The sequence below is a fragment of the Suillus bovinus genome (assembly GCF_016758785.1).
Source record: "Suillus bovinus strain UH-Sbo-P2 chromosome Unknown EDB93scaffold_41, whole genome shotgun sequence".
NCBI classification, from domain to species: domain Eukaryota; kingdom Fungi; phylum Basidiomycota; class Agaricomycetes; order Boletales; family Suillaceae; genus Suillus; species Suillus bovinus.
In genome coordinates this window covers 201,999-218,976 of record NW_024542097.1, presented here as the reverse complement: position 1 = coordinate 218,976, position 16,978 = coordinate 201,999, and the positions used below count along the sequence as shown (strand labels likewise).

Sequence of the window (16,978 nt, the reverse complement as noted above, 5' to 3'; positions counted from 1 at the left end):
ACATTGGATACATACTATATAGTATACAACTGTACTTACCTCATCCAATTCTGTTCGGGTTTACCAGTGTAGTAAGGTCAGCGCGTCAACGGTCAGCGCTGCTTGTTGATGAAATACAATGGAAAATAAATTTGCGCTTAGTCATCGTTCGGTTGTTCGGTTGCAGCGTTGTACTTTCAAACATCGTCAAGCTCACATATCTGAACTCTGGAGCATCAAACGTAGATCTGGAATCCAGTTCAGAACGTTTGGAATATTGCAACAGTGAGGACCGAACTTTTCCATCATTGGCCGAGTCGTTCAACTCAGACTCAGTATGACCTTGTCTAATGGCAATCTAATCATAGTCTTTTGATAGTGTTGTATCACTGCATCGTGGTCTTCCCCCTTGTCAAGTCCCAACTACTGTGCCGCTCCAGTATGATTCCACACAATACATACCGCGTCAGGGCGCCCTCACTCAAGCTGCGTCAGCCCCGTGTTACAGCCGGACAATCATCGATTCATTCATGTCGCATTGACAGTATCCCATAAATGCTGCATTGCATTTCTCACATGCCACGTAAAGCGGAAGCGTCGCTGTGCTCGTTGGCAGTACAATTGCATGCTTCGACCATATAAGTTTCCTGGGTCATCCATGGTGCATCAGTGTTCCCACTCTTTTATTCAACATGCATTCGTTTTTCACCCTGCTTCGCGCAATTCTCCTTGTCACGGTGACCTCTGTATCGGCTTCAAGTTTCTTTAGCGTTCCCCTGACAAAGTTTGCGCCTCCGAACTCATACCTTGTGGGATTACCAGATGCTGATCGTGCACGTGCTGCTGTACTTAAGAGCTTTACTTGTGGTGGTCCTAAGACTGTCCTTGCATCCAACCTCGCATATGTCCAGTATACAACCAGTGTTGGCGTTGGCAGCCCTCCGACGTATTATAATTTGGTTGTTGACACTGGTAGCTCCAATACTTTTGTCGGGTAAGAACTGATTGGTTATTCCCTCAGGCTAATTCTCATTTTATCTCAAGAACTGGGACGCCGTATGTCAAAACCTCGACCAGCATCTTCACTCATGAGAAGGTCAATATCACTTACGACACTGGTTACTTTCGTGGCTTGGAGTGTAGGTCTTTTTGGCTGCCAAGGAACGGTAACATCTGAAAATTCAACCTTCAGATCTCGACCGGGTGACGCTTGCTCCAGGTCTGGTCATCACGAACCAGTCTATTGGCGATGCTCTTTCCTATGCCGACTTCGGTGGCGTCGATGGTATCATCGGGGTGGGCCCCGTCGGTCTGACTGAGGGTTCACTCTCAACAAATGTCAATGAGCTGGTTCCCACTGTTATGGACAACGCCCTCTCACAGGGTTTAATCACAAAGGAAATATTAGGTATCTCTTTTGCACCCGCAACAAGTTACAACGACACTAGTAAGAGAGATCGTGTGGTATAATCGAAGGCGATTTAATTTACGTGCAGATGGAGCCCTCACTTATGGAGGCATCGATTCATCCTTGGTGAGCCCAAAAAGTATGTCCTAAATCATGGTTCTGAACTCAATCCAGTACACCGGCGAAATCACTTATATACCTGTCACTACAACTTTTCCTGCTAGCGCCTTCTGGGGCATCAATGTCACCCATGCAACGTACGGCTCCGCAACGACCGTTATCCCAAAGTCAATCGCCGGGATCGTCGATACTGGCACCTCTCGTAGGGCCTTATCTCCCATCCACATGCATGCTTTCTGACACATCTCTAGTGATCATCCTCGCTGATGACTTCTTCGAGTCCTACATGAATGCTATTCCTGGTGCCAAGCTCAACAAGACCGCGGGCCTCATGTACATCCCTGAAACCTCTGTCTCAAAGATCCAACCGTTGAATTTTACTATCGGCGGCACCGTCTTCACTCTTGACGCTGCAGCGCAACTCATTCCGATTGGCGAGAATGCTGCATGGGGCTTGCCAACAAACGAGCAGTACGGCGTTGTGACGCACATGGGGCTTCACAGCGGCGCAGGGTTAGATTTCGTCATCGGGCAGAAGTTCATGGAGAAGTACTATGCTGTGGGTTGTTGAATTGCGATGTGATCATGTAGTCCGGGTATTGATTGAATTGCAGGTTTTCGACACGGATAACAATCGCGTTGGGTTGGCTTATACGTGAGTTTTTCCCTTTGTATCTAATTTTCTCCTCCGGCTAAGAAGTTTGAAAGTAAACATACGTTTACTACGTAAACTTTTTGATCTGAGTGCCTTTTTAGAGGTGATGGCAGTACAAGTTTCTCTTGCTCTAATCGGATTACAATTCACTGCGCCACTCCTTAGGACTTTGTTTTCATTGCAACTTTTAGGATGCGATCATGTGGTGCTTATCAGTACTACGACTGGGAGATATGGGTGCGTCGTTTCACATACACACTAGGAACTGGGACATGAGAGCAAGGGTTACCCGAGGCGTCGAAAACCTTCTTCGCATACTGTAGGAAATCCTTAACTGGGCATGAGAGTAAAAATATAAGCGACACTTAAAGCTCAAGGCAAGTGAGCGCATCGTAGCGGTGTGTTTTCAATAGACGATGCTCCTTTTGGCTTTTTGACCTTTCTTTCATCTGGGTACTCTTTTCTTCGCGCGTCGTAGTCCAAGCCTCGCCTTCAAGACGCTTAAATACAGCAACCTGGCTCGCACCGCCTAGCTCTTCATCTCCGCTCCACTTATCTTTCTCCTGTGCACAGCCAATAATCGTCGTATCCACGTCATATGCCCATTCCTGCTCAATGCCAGCACACCACTACTGGAACTCCTCGACTGTCATTCAAATTTGTGGTCGTGGTACCTGAACATCCTGTCTGTGCATTTCGTAAAATCGGGGAAGCCAGTGGCGGTGTTCGTCAAGCCAGGAGGGTGGAAACGCGCGTTGAAGCTGTACGACGGGATCGTCACGTACACGTTCAAGATCTGTCAGACGTCTCAGAATCGAAGCGTGACTTAAGCACAACCAACTATGACCCAAATGCCGAGAGAAAAGACCTTTGGTGAGTACTAATACATGACCGATACTAAATAGTACCCGAGACCAGCACGACATTGAAAAGACAAGGAGGAGTTCCACAAACCTTGACGCGTGCGTACACAACCGCAGGTCCCGTGACCGAAATGCGAAACGTGAGGGCGAGGTCAGCAAGAATCACTTCTGGGAGACGTTGGACGCTTGAAATGAAAAGTACCACAAAAAAAATCGATGACAGACATACACCTCTGTGCCAACGATACATTCTGTATTAACAAAAGCTGGGTTGAAGATCTTGAGCCCGCTGTGCCAGATGTTTACTTCGAGTGGTTCCTATCGTGTGTATGATGCATTTGCGGCGGCGGCGTCTTCGATTGCGGATGCAAGTGCGTGAGATGAGATATTGAGGTTGGTGATGTGCATTGGGTAGAGGTTGAGATCATCCGGATCGAGTGCACTGCGCTTGGCTCAACGTGACCGCTGTATCAAGTCTTAAAATTAATACCCTTAGTCTACAGGACGGTAATCAGTTCAGAGTAGGCTGAGATTACGAAGTTCGAGTGACTTACAATTTCCAACGGGACCAAGACTGGGTGCACGATACAAGTGAGACATTGCAGTTAAATAGCCCTGAAAAACGTGCAGTGTAATAGTGCGCTAGGAAAAGTGGATGCGTTCGAGGGTGGCTGGCCATCGGCGTGTCAATACTGGCAGCTTCAGTTGAACGTGTCTGACTTGAACGACATCCAAGTTGACTCGGAGTAGTTTGGAGGTGACAGCGGACAAGGATTTGGTGGTTTTTGCTATCTTGAAAATGACATCCTATGGAGAAGCTATCGTAGGAGGTTGGGATTATGTGATCTGTAGCCAGAGCTTGTGGTACAGTACTTAGTTGAACGTTGAGTGTTCATGGTGACATTGAATATAGCAAGTGAGTCCCGCGCTATCGTGGTCCGGAGTACCCGAGTGACAGTCATATCATTTCGAGCGCACTCCCAGCAAGTTTTACATTGGATACATACTATAAAGTACAACTGTACTTTCCTCATCCAATTCTGTTCGGGTTTGCCAGTGTAAGATCAGCGCATCAGCTGGCGCTCTTGTTGATGAAATACAGTGGAAAATAGATTTGCGCTTGGTCATCATTCAATTGTTCAATTGCAACGTTGTACTTTCAAACATCATCAAGCTCACATATCTGAACTCTGGAGTATCAAACATAGATCTGGAACCCTCGATCCAGTTCAGGTTTGGAATATTGCAACAGTGAGGACCGAACTCTTTCATCATTGGCCGAGTCGTTCAACTCAGACTCAGTATGACCTTCACTGCATCGTGCGTCTTCCCCCTTGTCAAGTCCCAACTGCTGTGCCGCTCCAGTATGATTCCACACAACACATACCGCGTCAGGGCGCCCTCACTCAAGCTGCGTCAGCCCCGTGTTACAGCCGGACAATCATCGATTCATTCATGTCGCATTGACAGTATCCCATAAATGCTGCATTGCATTTCTCACATGCCACGTAAAGCGGAAGCGTCGCCGTGCTCGTTGGCAGTGCAATTGCATGCTTCGACCATATAAGTTTCCTGGGTCATCCATGGTACATCGGCGTTCCCACTCTTTTGTTCAACATGCATTCGTTTTTAACCCTGTCTCGCGCAATTCTCTTTGTCACGGTGACCTCTGTATCGGCTTCGAGTTTCTTTAGCGTCCCCCTGACAAAGTTTGCGCCTCCTAACTCATACCTTGCGGGATTACCAGATGCTGATCGTGCACGCGCTGCTGTACTTAAGAGCTTTACTTGTGGTGGTCCTAAGACTGTCCTTGCATCCAATCTCGCATATTCTTATTACACAATCAGTGTTGGCGTTGGCAGCCCTCCGACGTACTATAATTTGATTGTTGACACTGGTAGCTCCAATACTTTTGTCGGGTAAGAACTGATTGGTTATTCCCTCAGGCTAATTCTCATTTTATCTCAAGAACTGGGACGCCGTATGTCAAAACCTCGACCAGTATCTTCACTCATGAGAAGGTCAACGTCACCTACCACACTGGTTACTTTCGTGGCTTGGAGTGTAGGTCTTTTGGCTGCCAAGGAGCGGTAACATCTGAAAATTCCACCTTCAGATCTCGACCGGGTGACACTCGCTCCAGGTTTTGTCATTACGAACCAGTCCATCGGTGATGCTCTTTCTTATGCTGACTTCGAGGGCGTCGATGGCGTCATCGGGGTGGGCCCCGTCGGTCTGACTGAGGGTTCACTCTCAACAAATGTCAACGAGCTGGTTCCCACTGTTATGGACAACGCCCTCTCACAGGGTTTAATCACAAAGGAAATATTAGGTATCTCTTTTGCACCCGCAACAAGTTACAACGACACTAGTAAGAGAGATCGTGTGGTATAATCGAAGGCGATTTAATTTACGTGCAGATGGAGCCCTCACTTATGGAGGCATCGATTCATCCTTGGTGAGCCCAAAAAGTATGTCCTAAATCATGGTTCTGAATTCGATCCAGTACACCGGCGAAATCACTTATATACCTGTCACTACAACTTTTCCTGCTAGCGCCTTCTGGGGCATCAATGTCACCCATGCAACGTACGGCTCCGCGACGACCGTTATCCCAAAGTCAACCGCTGGGATCGTCGATACTGGCACCACTCGTAGGGCCTTATCTCCCATCCACATGCATGCTTTCTGACACATCTTTAGAGATTGTCCTCGCTGATGACTTCTTCGAGTCCTACATGAATGCTATTCCTGGTGCCAAGCTCAACAAGACCGCGGGCCTCATGTACATCCCTGAAACCTCTGTCTCAAAGATCCAACCGTTGAATTTTACTATCGGCGGCACCGTCTTCACTCTTGACGCTGCAGGCGCAACTCATTCCGATTGGCCAGAATGCTGCATGGGGCTTGCCAACAAACGAGCAGTACGGCGTTGTGACGCACATGGGGGCTAACAGCGGCGAAGGGTTAGATTTCATCATCGGACAGAAGTTCATGGAGAGGTACTATGCTGTGAGTTGTTGAATCGTGAGGTGATCATGTAGTCCGGGTATTGATTGAATTGCAGGTTTTCGACACGGATAACAATCGCGTTGGGTTGGCCTTATACGTGAGTTTTTTCCCTTTGTATCTAATTTTCTCCTCCGGCTAAGAAGTTTGAAAGTAAACATACGTTTACTACGTAAACTTTTTGATCTGAGTGCCTTTTTAGAGGTGATGGCAGTACAAGTTTCTCTTGCTCCGATCGGGTTATAATTCACTGCGCCACTCCTTAGGACTTTGTTTTCATTGCAACTTTTAGGATGCAATCATGTGGTGCTTATCAGTGCTATGACTGGGATATATGGGTGCGTAGTTTCACATACACACTATGAAATCCTAACTGGGACATGAAAGCAAAAATATAAGTGACACCTAAGCTCAAAGGCAAGTGAGGGTCAGCAGCGCAACATCGTGTCTGGTAATTGACAGTCTGAAGTTAGTACTGGCGGTATAGACTGATTAATTAAGCTTTATGCAAATTAACTTGTAACTTGCCCCAACAATGTCAATGATCGAGATCGATCATGCATTGGCGATCATGATGACATGTACCACAGCCAGCGAGAGGTGCTAGTGATGGACACTCGTATGAAACTCACCTTGAAAGAAGGAACGACTGTCTTTTCGAGGTTCCTTCTAGAGTCAAGATCTACCTGCAGGAGAGTAGTATATATAGACACTCGCACTGCCGTGAGTCATGGAATCAGCATAGTCTTTCATTTTATTCGTACAACTGATACGTCTCAGTAAGTAACCTGGAACACTTTAATATTATAGACGAACAAGTTGATTCAGGTACTTCCAGTTACTTCTTCATCTTCAAACAGTTTGAAATCCATACCCTGCGGAAACCCATCCAGAATAAAATCCAAAGAATTCCTCCTGTGTTTCCCCAACCACGCAAGACAACCGACGATGGCCATCTCGTCTACCCACTTGCTAAGGGTTTCGCCTAGAGTACTCCCTCCCAGCGATGGCTTATATCCCGGGAGCGACTTTCGCAGTATCATCTTCATATTCGAAAAGAGCAACTCTGAATGCTCTTCGGACATCTTGTAAAGGAGCCGGGCCTTGGGCCTTTCGCGCGGCTGCGAAGAGTACGGTTTTGGCAGCGACCGCAGCATTGTATGACTGAGACATTGGATTATAGATGCCGTTAACTCGTAATAGTTCTGACTGATGGGATTAGTGGTCGGCCCAGCCATGCCGCATATTCCTCGTAATGAATATGCCATATGAAAGCCTGAAGAGAAACTTGATAGTGAAGCGCGCTCATACATAAACTGCGCGAAACTCGCAACGGTTCCATCTGTTGGGGTGCCTTTCTTGAATAGCCTTGACAAGATTTCGAAGGCCTGTGGGCTGGTACACAAGAGCGCATGCCACACTCCAGGGCTGCTTGACGCACGTGTGAGAAAGCTCACTACGGCGACTTCATCTTGAAGCTCTTCCAAAATCCCTTCACCTCCAGACATCACTGCGCCCAATCTGCTCATACAAGGTATCATGAATTTGAAAAGTTGAGAAGACGACTCGTTGGAGATCGAAGGGAGTAAGGGAGCAAAACTGACGCCTTCTGCGAAAGACTCTTCCGAATCTTTGCAGACCTCGAAAGCCTTCTCGACTTCTCGGTTGATTTCATCTGCAAATGAAGTGGGTTTTGCTTTCTCCATGATTCTAAAGACTAGATGTGCCCTGTCGTATGCCGTCTGGAACTGTTTGCTACCAGTGCATATCTGCATTAGAAGCACATAGAGCACTACATCAACAAGTGTAAGTGCATCAGCGTCCTGGTCAAGGACAGCTGCTGGCGATCGTAATGATGGGCGAAGAGCCGACACTCCTGTGTCCGTGGTATCCGACAATCGCGCAATGAGCGGAACGAGCAGCTCGCTTGCAAGGAAATTGACTGGCACACTTCGGAACGCGCGCACGGTGCGGAGCATAATCTCCCTTGACAGGAAGGTCAAAGAGCCTGTCTTTGTCACGTTGACTAATAGAACGGAATTAAACTCCAATGTTTGGGGTCGCGACAGTTTTGTGATTTTAAACACAAAACTGTCATTCGCCCCTTCCTGGGAGGATCTGTAACGTGCCATTGACATCGCAGATCCGAAATTTACGTGGTCGATATGTTTACCGCGTTCTCCTTGGGCGTAAATTGGTGTTGGTGGTGTTGGATTTACGTTGAGCAAGGAGCTCACGAATGCGCCCGGCTTTATACATTCTTTCAATTCTGGACGCGATATCACATGACGCAGGACGATAGCAATGCGAGGGCTGACAACGAATATGCGGTGCAGGCCGGGGAAGCCACCTCCCAAACCTTCCCACAAACCAAATGCGTTGTGCGTGATAATAAATTCTTCTCCTTCTGCGGCTTCCCAGATACTGAAGAAGTAGTTGTTCGCGTGACCATGGTAAGTGTAAGCTGGGAAGTGTTCGAGATCAGGTGGGATATGCGATCCAATCATCATTTTTTGAAGACCTTCTTCGCCGTACTTCTCCACGAGGTCTGCAGCATCTCGCATGATGTCTGAATGAGATGAATCGAGGTAGTATCTGAGGAAGTGTAGCCATGTTTCGACGGCGGAATGGATACCCTTCGCCTTCATGAACGACTCGATCCACTGACGGCCTCCTGCATTCTCCGGGTGATCTGCCTGGAAGTAGGTGCCGGAATATGATACATTGCGATAATGCATAATAAACAGGAATTTCCGCACGAGCTCTAGCGACCTCCGCTTTAGAGTGAAAGTGCCCTGAGGAAGCGCTTTATGCATGTCCATGATAATGGAGGCTGCATGACGTTCGAGGTCCGCTAATTTTTCTTCTAGTTCGTTGATATTGTGGGTGTTACGAACGTCCTGGTAGACATTCAGTGCGCCGTAAACCTTTCCGATAGGACGAATGTCAAGGCTACCCGTAGCAATATCATAGTAGTGGACGTATTCAGGATCAACACCAGTGAGTCGAAATTCTTTTTGTCGTTCTGTCTTGGACCTGCAAAGAATATTATTCAGTGTTCTGGTCCAGTGTCTACATGCAGAGTGCTCGAGAGAACTCTGAAAACACACTTCACAGGTCCGACTTGGAATCTTCGCAATATGAATCGTGGAATGAAATGTTGGTATTGTGTCGTAGCGTCTGTCTTCTGAGCTTCTCCGGTAACCTCTGTTCTGGCTTGTTGTTTTGGCGTATTCCTGCGACGTCGTGTCATGCTGTAGAGTTCAACGAATCTAAGAAATAAGCGCTGAGCGCTGAACACGCCACAGCTGGCATATTTGTGGCACTGTTATCGAATACTTAAAGAGTATGCAGTACTATACCAGATATTAAGTCATGTGATGGATGGACGTTGAACTTCATCGATGAAGTTCAAACTCAAACTTTGTTTCAACCTGTGACCACTGGCATCCATCTATGACAGATGAGACCATTCAAGATCCTGAAAGTCGTAATAAGTTGTAGTCTCGGTATCCGGTGAACTTACGAAAGTCAGAGTTAACCGGCCGGGAAACCTGGCAGCCCGTCTGGTTCCCCATCGGGATACATCTCAGCCGAACGATTACTGATTACATAATTACAGTGCTACTTGCTTCAAAACTAGCCAGTGTGTTTTCTTTCGATGTAAAGCCCGACGTGAAGTTAAAGGCAAGTCATTCAAATTACATTTTACATTCCAGTTGCATCACGATCTACATAGCCTGAGAGATGTGTGCCATTCAGCCATGAACACCTGATCCTTCATTCGTTAATCCTGACATTCGTCTTGCGTCGAAATAACATGCCAATATTTGTCAGTATAATTTCCATCCTGCCTGTGTGCCCGCCAGCCCGACGCTGAAACAGGAACATGACTTCTGTGGGGATGATACAAGCCGCTCAGCTCCACTTGCAGACCCATCAGCTCCTTTATGGATGCCGTTTCTTTGATCCAGACCTGCAAATGCACGAAAACCAATGAAGCTCAGCTCTGGGCTTGGAAATTCGGCAAATAATATATATAGATCCTGAGATTGATGACTTGAAGTTAGCATAGAGTTGCTTGCAACACCACTACATAATTACAGACCGCAATCAAACCTCATAGCGACGCACCCGGAGAGGCGCACTTCCAGCATTCCCAACAACTCCCGGCCTTGGTAAAGTGCCCAAACCCTCCACAATCTGCGCTCCAGGGCCATCCATCATCTCAAACACAAATTTTCGCACAAGGACGAACAGCACAGCCTACAGGACGAAACCAGACCCGGTCAAAATAATCAGGAACCAATACTCAGTGCGCAGCTGCGTACCTTGAACTCTGTCAACGCAAATAGTCTCCCTAGGCACATCCGCGCTCCATCGCCGAATGTCATTAAATGACGGTACCCATGCAGGTTTTCTCTGGCCCCAAGCGTACCCTCGTCCCCTTCAAACCACCGAGAAGGTTTGAACGCCTCTGCGTCAGGGCCCCACATGCTAATGGAACAATTGAGTGCAGCGAACGGGACCACGATCACAGTTCCCTTCGGGATACATACGCTCTCGGTGAAGTTACCGTTAGCTGTGCGCATGGGTTCGCTGAGCGGAATCACATCTTCTTGCATAGCCTGTCATAGTCAATTTGAATGGTTTGTATTGCATTCGAGTCGGATACGCACCAATCGCGGGATCTCTTTGACTGGTCCGTGGAGGCGAAGAACTTCGTTCACCACAGCGTCTAGGTAAGGAAGCTTATTCGTGAGGTCGTCATATGAGGGGGTTGGCCCAAACTCTAGACACTCGTCACGAAGCTTCCCCTGTAGGTCTGGATTCTTCGCAAGTTCTACTAAAGCCCACTGTGGAGTTGAGAAGTACGGTTGGAGTAGCGAATGGTTCAAGACTTACTGTCATAGTGACTGATTAAAATGCAAGGAGTGGTAAAAATGTGCATGCGAACATTTGCTAGATGAATGCATGTTACCTGCAGTGGTCTCAAAGCCGGCGAGAAGGAGAACCCTTGCCTGGTGAAGACGAAGATCAGCATCCCATCGTTCAGAAGTGTTCTATTATTCGTGTACCTCGTCTAGTACTTCTTGTGGAGTCAGTCCCGTGCTCTCACCAGATCCCTCTGCTTTCACTACACAACGATTTCAATGCTTACAATTTTGCAAAAGAAAGGCAGGACTCACAGAGCAAACCCAAACACGATTTGTCCCCTTGCTCAGCGCCGCCAGTCTCCTTTTCCTTGCGTGTCCGCAATAGCATCTCCTCGCATACTTTGCCAACTATCAGGCGAAACTTTCGGGTGAATTGTGTGCGAGGCAATGGCAGCTTCAGAATGGCAGGAAAGTTTTGTGCCAATATGAACAAGTTACTGGAAACATGGGTGGATGAACCAAATGCATTCAGGACGTTCACGACATCGGAGTCATTTCCATCGAGCGCGCCGAAGTCATGGGAAAGAATGCCTATGCCTGCACTGTCGAGTCTATGTGGCAGGCGATGGATGAGACGTCAGCCTGGTAGAAAGAAATGCATATACATACGAGATATGATTCATCCTGTATAATGTATCTGAGTGCACAGTACGAAACTTTGGAGGAAGAAATATACCATCGTTCAACATCAATTACTGCGCAATGTGTTTTTTGGTTCAATTCTATCTCAGCGTCCCAAGCGTTCGCTGTCTGTAACACATTCTGAATGAAGTGCAGGGTGAATCAATATCAATCAGTGACTGACCTTGTGAGCGGCATCATGGAAAACATATGTCAAACTACGAATAGCCGCCGCGGTAAAGGGAGGGTTGAGAGCCTTGCGCTGCCTAACGAATGAAAGAGAATGATATGGATTTAGCCCAGCACAACTTAGAGGTCTCACTTCCAACCTTTTGTGACTTTCACCATCGGCCCACAACACTCCTCTCCCGGTCTATTAGTTGCATAAGCGCGTCGTTACCCTATAACTGTACAGTAAAGTAAAGGGACATACCGTTGCTTCAAGGGCGATCTTGTTGAACGGAGTTTGGTTATACGACCATGTGTCTCTTGCAAAGAAATGAGAGATTGCTTTCGGGTCCCATAATATGACCATGGAGCTTCCAAAGACACCCGGAACCTTATACACTGGGCCGTACTCTTTGGCCCAACGCTCGTACAGCTCAGTTGCAGCGGTAGAATTCAGCCGTGACTTGCTAAAGCCAAATACCCAGCCTGGGCTCGGAGGTCCTCGTATGGGCGTCGTTCGTTTTTTTCGGCGATAGACTTGTAGGAGATAGAGAGACGCCAGTGTCACGACCGCGATACCTGCCGTTGAGCGTGGCAGGGGCGAGACCAGGCAAAGATCCTTGAAGGCAAGCCAAATGTCCTTGCCGCAGTGCCTACTTTGCAACAAACCCATGGTTGTTAACAAGATCAATCACTGGCAGTACCCGCTCTTAAGTGTTAGACGTGGCAGGCAGCAAACGGGCAAGTGACATAACGTCAGCTGGTCACCTGCGCCGGCTGTATCTGCATCAGGACCCATCAGTGAAGTTGACAACGGCAAGCGTTCACCGAGCTATAAGGTTTAAACAGCCGGAGTTGGCCGGTGTATGTTAACTCTGACCCCCACTGTCCGAGTCCTTCAAGCTATCTGAAAGACTGGCGATCATTGCTCGAATTTCGAGTTTATCATCTTGCATAGTTAGCGACTTGGATGTCCACATCGTGAGTGATACGCAGCGGGGCAATTTGCAAGTAGAATTGCGAGGAGTGAATTCTTATTGGAGTGCTATGGGAAGGCAAGGGCAAAAGGTGTCAGCTTTGACGTTTTCACTGTACAGGACGGCAAGACAAGTTGTAATTGCTTCAGGAAGGGCTTGGGAGTCAAATATTCATCAATCATCTTTCACATCTATCAAAGACGTTCAAGTTGGGGCATTCGCTCGCTGGCAATCGCAAGTTGAGCACTCCCTCCTCGCAGCTTACCGAACTCCTGGATAATTGTTATCTTCCATCCACTTCAAGGCATACCCCGCTTCAACCTGTTCATGTTCGTTATGTCTCTTCGACGATATCCTGCCTGGGCTTCCACAGACTTGATTCATCCAGGTTTACTTCAAACTTGATTAGGTTGGCAGATATAAAGAACGTCTTCAGCGGCGTGCACCTCGGCGGCCTTCCAAATGGCAGATATGGTGGCTTGTAACGTACGTGTCGTGCTACCTGCGGGTCTATCGAGTGTGCGGACAGAGTTGGTCTTGATATCGTGAGGCCATCGTTTTCGGTGCATCTACAATGAAACACGCCTGTCGGATCATCTTTATTAACGCATCTTCGCAGGATCGTTGGCATCCTAGAAAACGGATGCTAGCAAACGATTCACATGTTTCGGTCTGAGATGCCAGGGCAAAGCCTTAAATCTTTGGAATCACCTGCCATGGCTCCATTGATTTAATTATATGTTCCATGGGAAGACGACTATTGCAGTCAAATCACTAAACTCGCTTCTCAACGGCATTACCAATTCTCAAATTGACGCACATCCTTTTCCCTCGCATTTACACCTTTCTCAAAGAAGAGTCATGGTGCCAGTTCTTCGTCGGTGCGTCACCTTACCTCAACCTACACTTGCTTATCTGCCCTTGCTCCTCGCAAACACCGACTAATACTGTCAAGCTTGTTCCACAATCAGGGACATCACGCATGACAAACCATTTTAAGTTAGAGTATGATTACAACTCGTGTTTTGTCATGTGAAGCACCAGCACTAACAATGCTGTGCAGGGCGATGATACAAACCACACGTTTCGTCTTTGCTCGCGTGTACATCATGATCATATCAGCATTCAACCTGTAGATGCGATGCGCAAAGTTTTTGTGAGATCTCCAATATCATCGCCCCTTAACTCCTCCATCTAATAATATTTAACTATTTTGGAGATACGGCGGCATTGTGAGACGGCCAAGTGTGATGAATGACATAAAACAGAAGACCCGCTCAGTCGCTGTCTATTGTCTAATTTCCATATGACCAGATGCCATTTTGCACCACCTCCGACTTGTAGTTCTGGAGCGAAGTAACAAAGCGCCCTCAAAGATAAATGATGCCTGGCCGGCCGGCCCGTTACAGTGCATCATGATTGCATTTGTTCCCGATATCAAACCTTGTGCCTCATTGTGCAGGCAGTACTCCCACCATCAGCGTAAGAAGCTATAGAATAGATAACAACGCAGTACACTGATCGTGAGGTCTAGATAAATGTATTGCTGGTAGAAATTGTTCAGCCTCTGCGTAGGACCTCTTGCCATAAGTTGATCTGCACTGTGTGCATATGATCGCAACAGGTTTATTGTACGTACGAGGCTGCATATGATGATGTGAACATGGCAAACCCCAGCGCCACCATACGGAATCCATGCTGTGATTTCCTCGCACAAGATCTGCATTCAAAAGTTCACAAGTACGTCATACGAGTAGCTCCTCTTATTTATATCTTGGAGATATGACAATATTGCCACTCCTCGGGTGGATAACTGTTGCCGTGATACGTTAGTCCACAAGTATGCACCGCATCGTGGGACTTCGACATCGCACCTTCGGCGCCGGCCCTCGCTAGAAATTCATGCATCAGCCATGCTGTACTTGTACGTCTCAAACATGCTTCTACCATCAGCGCTCATGGTGTCATAAGTAATCATGACACTCTCATAGAAGGATTTATGCGGTTATTCTAGGGTATATAGCACGGTGAACCTGCTGTTGGTAAATCCGTTCAGTCAACGACAATGTCTTCCTCGGCGCAGGACGCTCCTCCACAACTCAACCTAGGAAACACATTTGGAGCACTTTTTATTGGAGTCATCCTGGCAGCAGTGTTAGTAAGCTATTCCCTCATTATGCAGTCAAAAGCTGAGCGACCTTTTATCCCATGGTCCGAACAGTCTCTTTGGTCTAACCAATGTTCAAGCTTTCATCTACTTACAAGCGCATCGGAGCGCGGGAATAACATTTTTTAAGCTGGTTGTACGTTTATGTTGCCTTGTTGTCGGTTCCGGTCTTGATGACGCATTCTGGCAGGTTGCCTGGCTTTGGTAGGCTTCTCTTCGATTTGCAATCATTGATCGCGTAGAGATCGTTTCCCAAATTTGTAGGATATTTGATGCTCTGCATCTGGCCTTGACGATCCATGCCGTCTATTATTATTTGGTGGCCAACTATGGAAACTTTAGTGTGCTCGCGGAAATTGTATGGAGTCTCAAAGTGAGTTTCTACTATGGCCCTACGTGCAACCTCTACTAATGGCCCCGGACAGCTTCAGTTAGTAATCAACGTAAGTCGTGTTTCTGTTCTCTGTGATCTACCCACAACACGCACTGTACAGATTCTAATCGTTCCTATGGTACATCTGTGAGTTTAATAACTGTTGCCTACAACATTCAAGTCATGTCGTGCTCGACAGTTTGTATGTTCATCGCATATGGAAAGGTGATTATTCCCTTACTATCGTGAATTTACCACGTTTACTAAATGAACCTAGTAAGCAAGGGTCGATCAACAGTTCTCCCAGCCATATCATTGGTGGGTTTGCCATCTGGGTTTAATCGCATTTCATTTTGTTGATTCACTGTCAGGGCACGGTCTTGGTATTTAGTTCAGGTGAGTTTGTTGCCTGAAAATGTTGTCATACGATCTTGAACCTCTCCTCAGGTGTTGCTATCCGTAAGATTTCAATGGTGCTCTTCTTACTAGTATTGGCTCATCGTTTTACCTAATGATAGCCCTTGTGTGGGAGCAGTGAGTCACGCGGTTCCCTAACTTCAAGAGGTGCTGATAGCGAGTAGATACAAGACCAAGTTTTTCACGGATTTGACTGGGATCATATGGACGACATATCTGGCTTTGGGAGCGGCCACTTTTATCGATATTCTCATTGCATCATTGCTATGCTATTTCCTCGCCACTTCACGTACTGGGTTCTCTAGGTACAGAGCAGCTCGTTCCGTATCGGGATCTGATATACTAACGCAGGTTGCTCAGAACCGACTCATTCATCACAAAGCTCGTGGGCTATACTGTCAGTACCGGGTGTCTGACAAGGTATCCCTCCTTCCAGTATACCCCCATAGTACTTTGACTAATATTTCGACAGCATTTGTTCGATGTTAATCATAATCACAGTGAGTTATATCTATTGTATTGTCTGCATCGGAGGTCTCTGAGGGTTGCTTGCAGTGTATTGTGATGCCGAAAACCTTTATCTTCATCAGTCTCCAATTTTTAGTGACTAAACGTATGATCGACAACACATTCTCTTATGATCATGCTGATATACCGTTTCAAGTATATGTCAACTCGTTCATCGCATTTCTGAACGCGCGATACTACATGCAGACCGACGCGATTGTCGAACTTCCCCAGTCTTATGAGCGCCACGTTGTCTACCACGCGGAACTCCACAGTAGTCCGTCGCAAGACGAAGGGTTTCAAAAATCCGAGGGGGACCCAAACGGTGAAGTATTACATCTCACGCAACCTATACAGGCTGCTATGGTTGGTGGTTTTGACATCGTTGATGGAAGAGGGCTAATTGACGCACTACCTTAGCCATAGGCGACGACATTGATGATTGAAATGAAGTTTTTAGTTTGTTGGATCTATTAGTACGCATGGATGTTGGCTGCTTGTGTAATGACATGGTTTGTATTCTAAAAGTCGCCTCATCTTCGAGGGGGTTTGGAAAAGCCGGCGGGGACGGCGGACAGGTGGGGTACGAGGTTCTGAAACTAGAGGAAAGGGCTGGCAGAAACTTTGTTTACCGTTCATCGTACGGAGCATCAGAGTGAGTTCCTCATTATAAGACCTTCGTTTTTCTGGCTATTGAATTTTAGTGTAAGAGGTAGAATGTTCGTCGAGACTGTGCTGGAACGCAGACATCGCTGATCCTTCCGAATTTCATATGCA

General features: G+C 47.1%; 6 protein-coding genes across 6 annotated transcripts; 3 read left to right on the top strand and 3 right to left on the bottom strand.

Annotated features, from left to right (window-relative positions):
• The first annotated feature begins 190 nt into the window (after positions 1 to 190).
• On the top strand, positions 191 to 2,516 carry EDB93DRAFT_1155648 (acid protease). The gene is made up of 9 exons (XM_041449866.1): positions 191 to 236; positions 430 to 973; positions 1,024 to 1,118; positions 1,172 to 1,426; positions 1,476 to 1,513; positions 1,562 to 1,709; positions 1,759 to 2,066; positions 2,122 to 2,162; positions 2,216 to 2,516. Exons 2-9 carry the CDS (start codon positions 672 to 674, stop codon positions 2,235 to 2,237), a joined length of 1,209 nt encoding a protein of 402 aa, XP_041306166.1. The 5' UTR covers positions 191 to 236; positions 430 to 671; the 3' UTR covers positions 2,238 to 2,516.
• Positions 2,494 to 3,466, bottom strand: EDB93DRAFT_1155646 (uncharacterized protein; the record flags this gene model as incomplete). Its single annotated transcript, XM_041449865.1, has 2 exons — positions 2,494 to 2,958; positions 3,117 to 3,466. Coding segments are annotated over 2 exons (300 nt in total), but the record flags the coding sequence as incomplete, so codon positions are not given.
• Positions 3,467 to 4,198: 732 nt separating this feature from the next.
• On the top strand, positions 4,199 to 6,424 carry EDB93DRAFT_1155635 (acid protease). Its single transcript, XM_041449864.1, is given in 10 exon segments — positions 4,199 to 4,255; positions 4,427 to 4,944; positions 4,995 to 5,089; positions 5,142 to 5,396; positions 5,446 to 5,483; positions 5,532 to 5,679; positions 5,729 to 5,871; positions 5,894 to 6,037; positions 6,093 to 6,176; positions 6,189 to 6,424. The coding sequence occupies 8 exon segments, from the start codon at positions 4,643 to 4,645 to the stop codon at positions 6,174 to 6,176; spliced, it is 1,209 nt and encodes a 402-aa protein (XP_041306164.1). The 5' UTR covers positions 4,199 to 4,255; positions 4,427 to 4,642; the 3' UTR covers positions 6,189 to 6,424.
• Positions 6,425 to 7,917: 1,493 nt separating this feature from the next.
• EDB93DRAFT_1088233 (uncharacterized protein) lies at positions 7,918 to 9,287 on the bottom strand (the record flags this gene model as incomplete). The annotated part of the gene is made up of 2 exons (XM_041446118.1): positions 7,918 to 9,063; positions 9,150 to 9,287. Coding segments are annotated over 2 exons (1,284 nt in total), but the record flags the coding sequence as incomplete, so codon positions are not given.
• An 860-nt stretch (positions 9,288 to 10,147) lies between these two features.
• Positions 10,148 to 12,433, bottom strand: EDB93DRAFT_1251956 (cytochrome P450; the record flags this gene model as incomplete). Its single annotated transcript, XM_041453225.1, has 12 exons — positions 10,148 to 10,300; positions 10,366 to 10,662; positions 10,714 to 10,890; positions 10,940 to 10,950; positions 11,016 to 11,055; positions 11,113 to 11,171; positions 11,224 to 11,522; positions 11,581 to 11,595; positions 11,648 to 11,721; positions 11,777 to 11,858; positions 11,922 to 11,965; positions 12,026 to 12,433. 12 exons carry the CDS (start codon positions 12,431 to 12,433, stop codon positions 10,148 to 10,150), a joined length of 1,659 nt encoding a protein of 552 aa, XP_041306162.1.
• A 2,369-nt stretch (positions 12,434 to 14,802) lies between these two features.
• On the top strand, positions 14,803 to 16,621 carry EDB93DRAFT_1251955 (uncharacterized protein; the record flags this gene model as incomplete). The annotated part of the gene is made up of 13 exons (XM_041453224.1): positions 14,803 to 14,891; positions 14,959 to 15,040; positions 15,095 to 15,108; positions 15,169 to 15,277; positions 15,330 to 15,347; positions 15,649 to 15,673; positions 15,725 to 15,736; positions 15,796 to 15,811; positions 15,859 to 15,999; positions 16,055 to 16,114; positions 16,167 to 16,194; positions 16,250 to 16,307; positions 16,359 to 16,621. The coding sequence occupies 13 exons, from the start codon at positions 14,803 to 14,805 to the stop codon at positions 16,619 to 16,621; spliced, it is 915 nt and encodes a 304-aa protein (XP_041306161.1).
• Between the last annotated feature and the right edge of the window lie 357 nt (positions 16,622 to 16,978).

What these genes read in the sequence shown, in the direction of transcription:
- EDB93DRAFT_1155648 (XM_041449866.1), top strand. Translation starts at nt 672, where the DNA reads ATGCATTCGTTTTTCACCCTGCTTCGCGCAATTCTCCTTGTCACGGTG. An exon ending in CGTCGATACTGGCACCTCTC is followed by an intron (nt 1,710 to 1,758) that starts GTAGGGCCTTAT and finishes ACACATCTCTAG; the next exon opens with TGATCATCCTCGCTGATGAC. An exon ending in CGCGTTGGGTTGGCTTATAC is followed by an intron (nt 2,163 to 2,215) that starts GTGAGTTTTTCC and finishes GAAGTTTGAAAG; the next exon opens with TAAACATACGTTTACTACGT.
- EDB93DRAFT_1155635 (XM_041449864.1), top strand. Translation starts at nt 4,643, where the DNA reads ATGCATTCGTTTTTAACCCTGTCTCGCGCAATTCTCTTTGTCACGGTG. An exon ending in AACAAGTTACAACGACACTA is followed by an intron (nt 5,397 to 5,445) that starts GTAAGAGAGATC and finishes ATTTACGTGCAG; the next exon opens with ATGGAGCCCTCACTTATGGA. An exon ending in CGTCGATACTGGCACCACTC is followed by an intron (nt 5,680 to 5,728) that starts GTAGGGCCTTAT and finishes ACACATCTTTAG; the next exon opens with AGATTGTCCTCGCTGATGAC.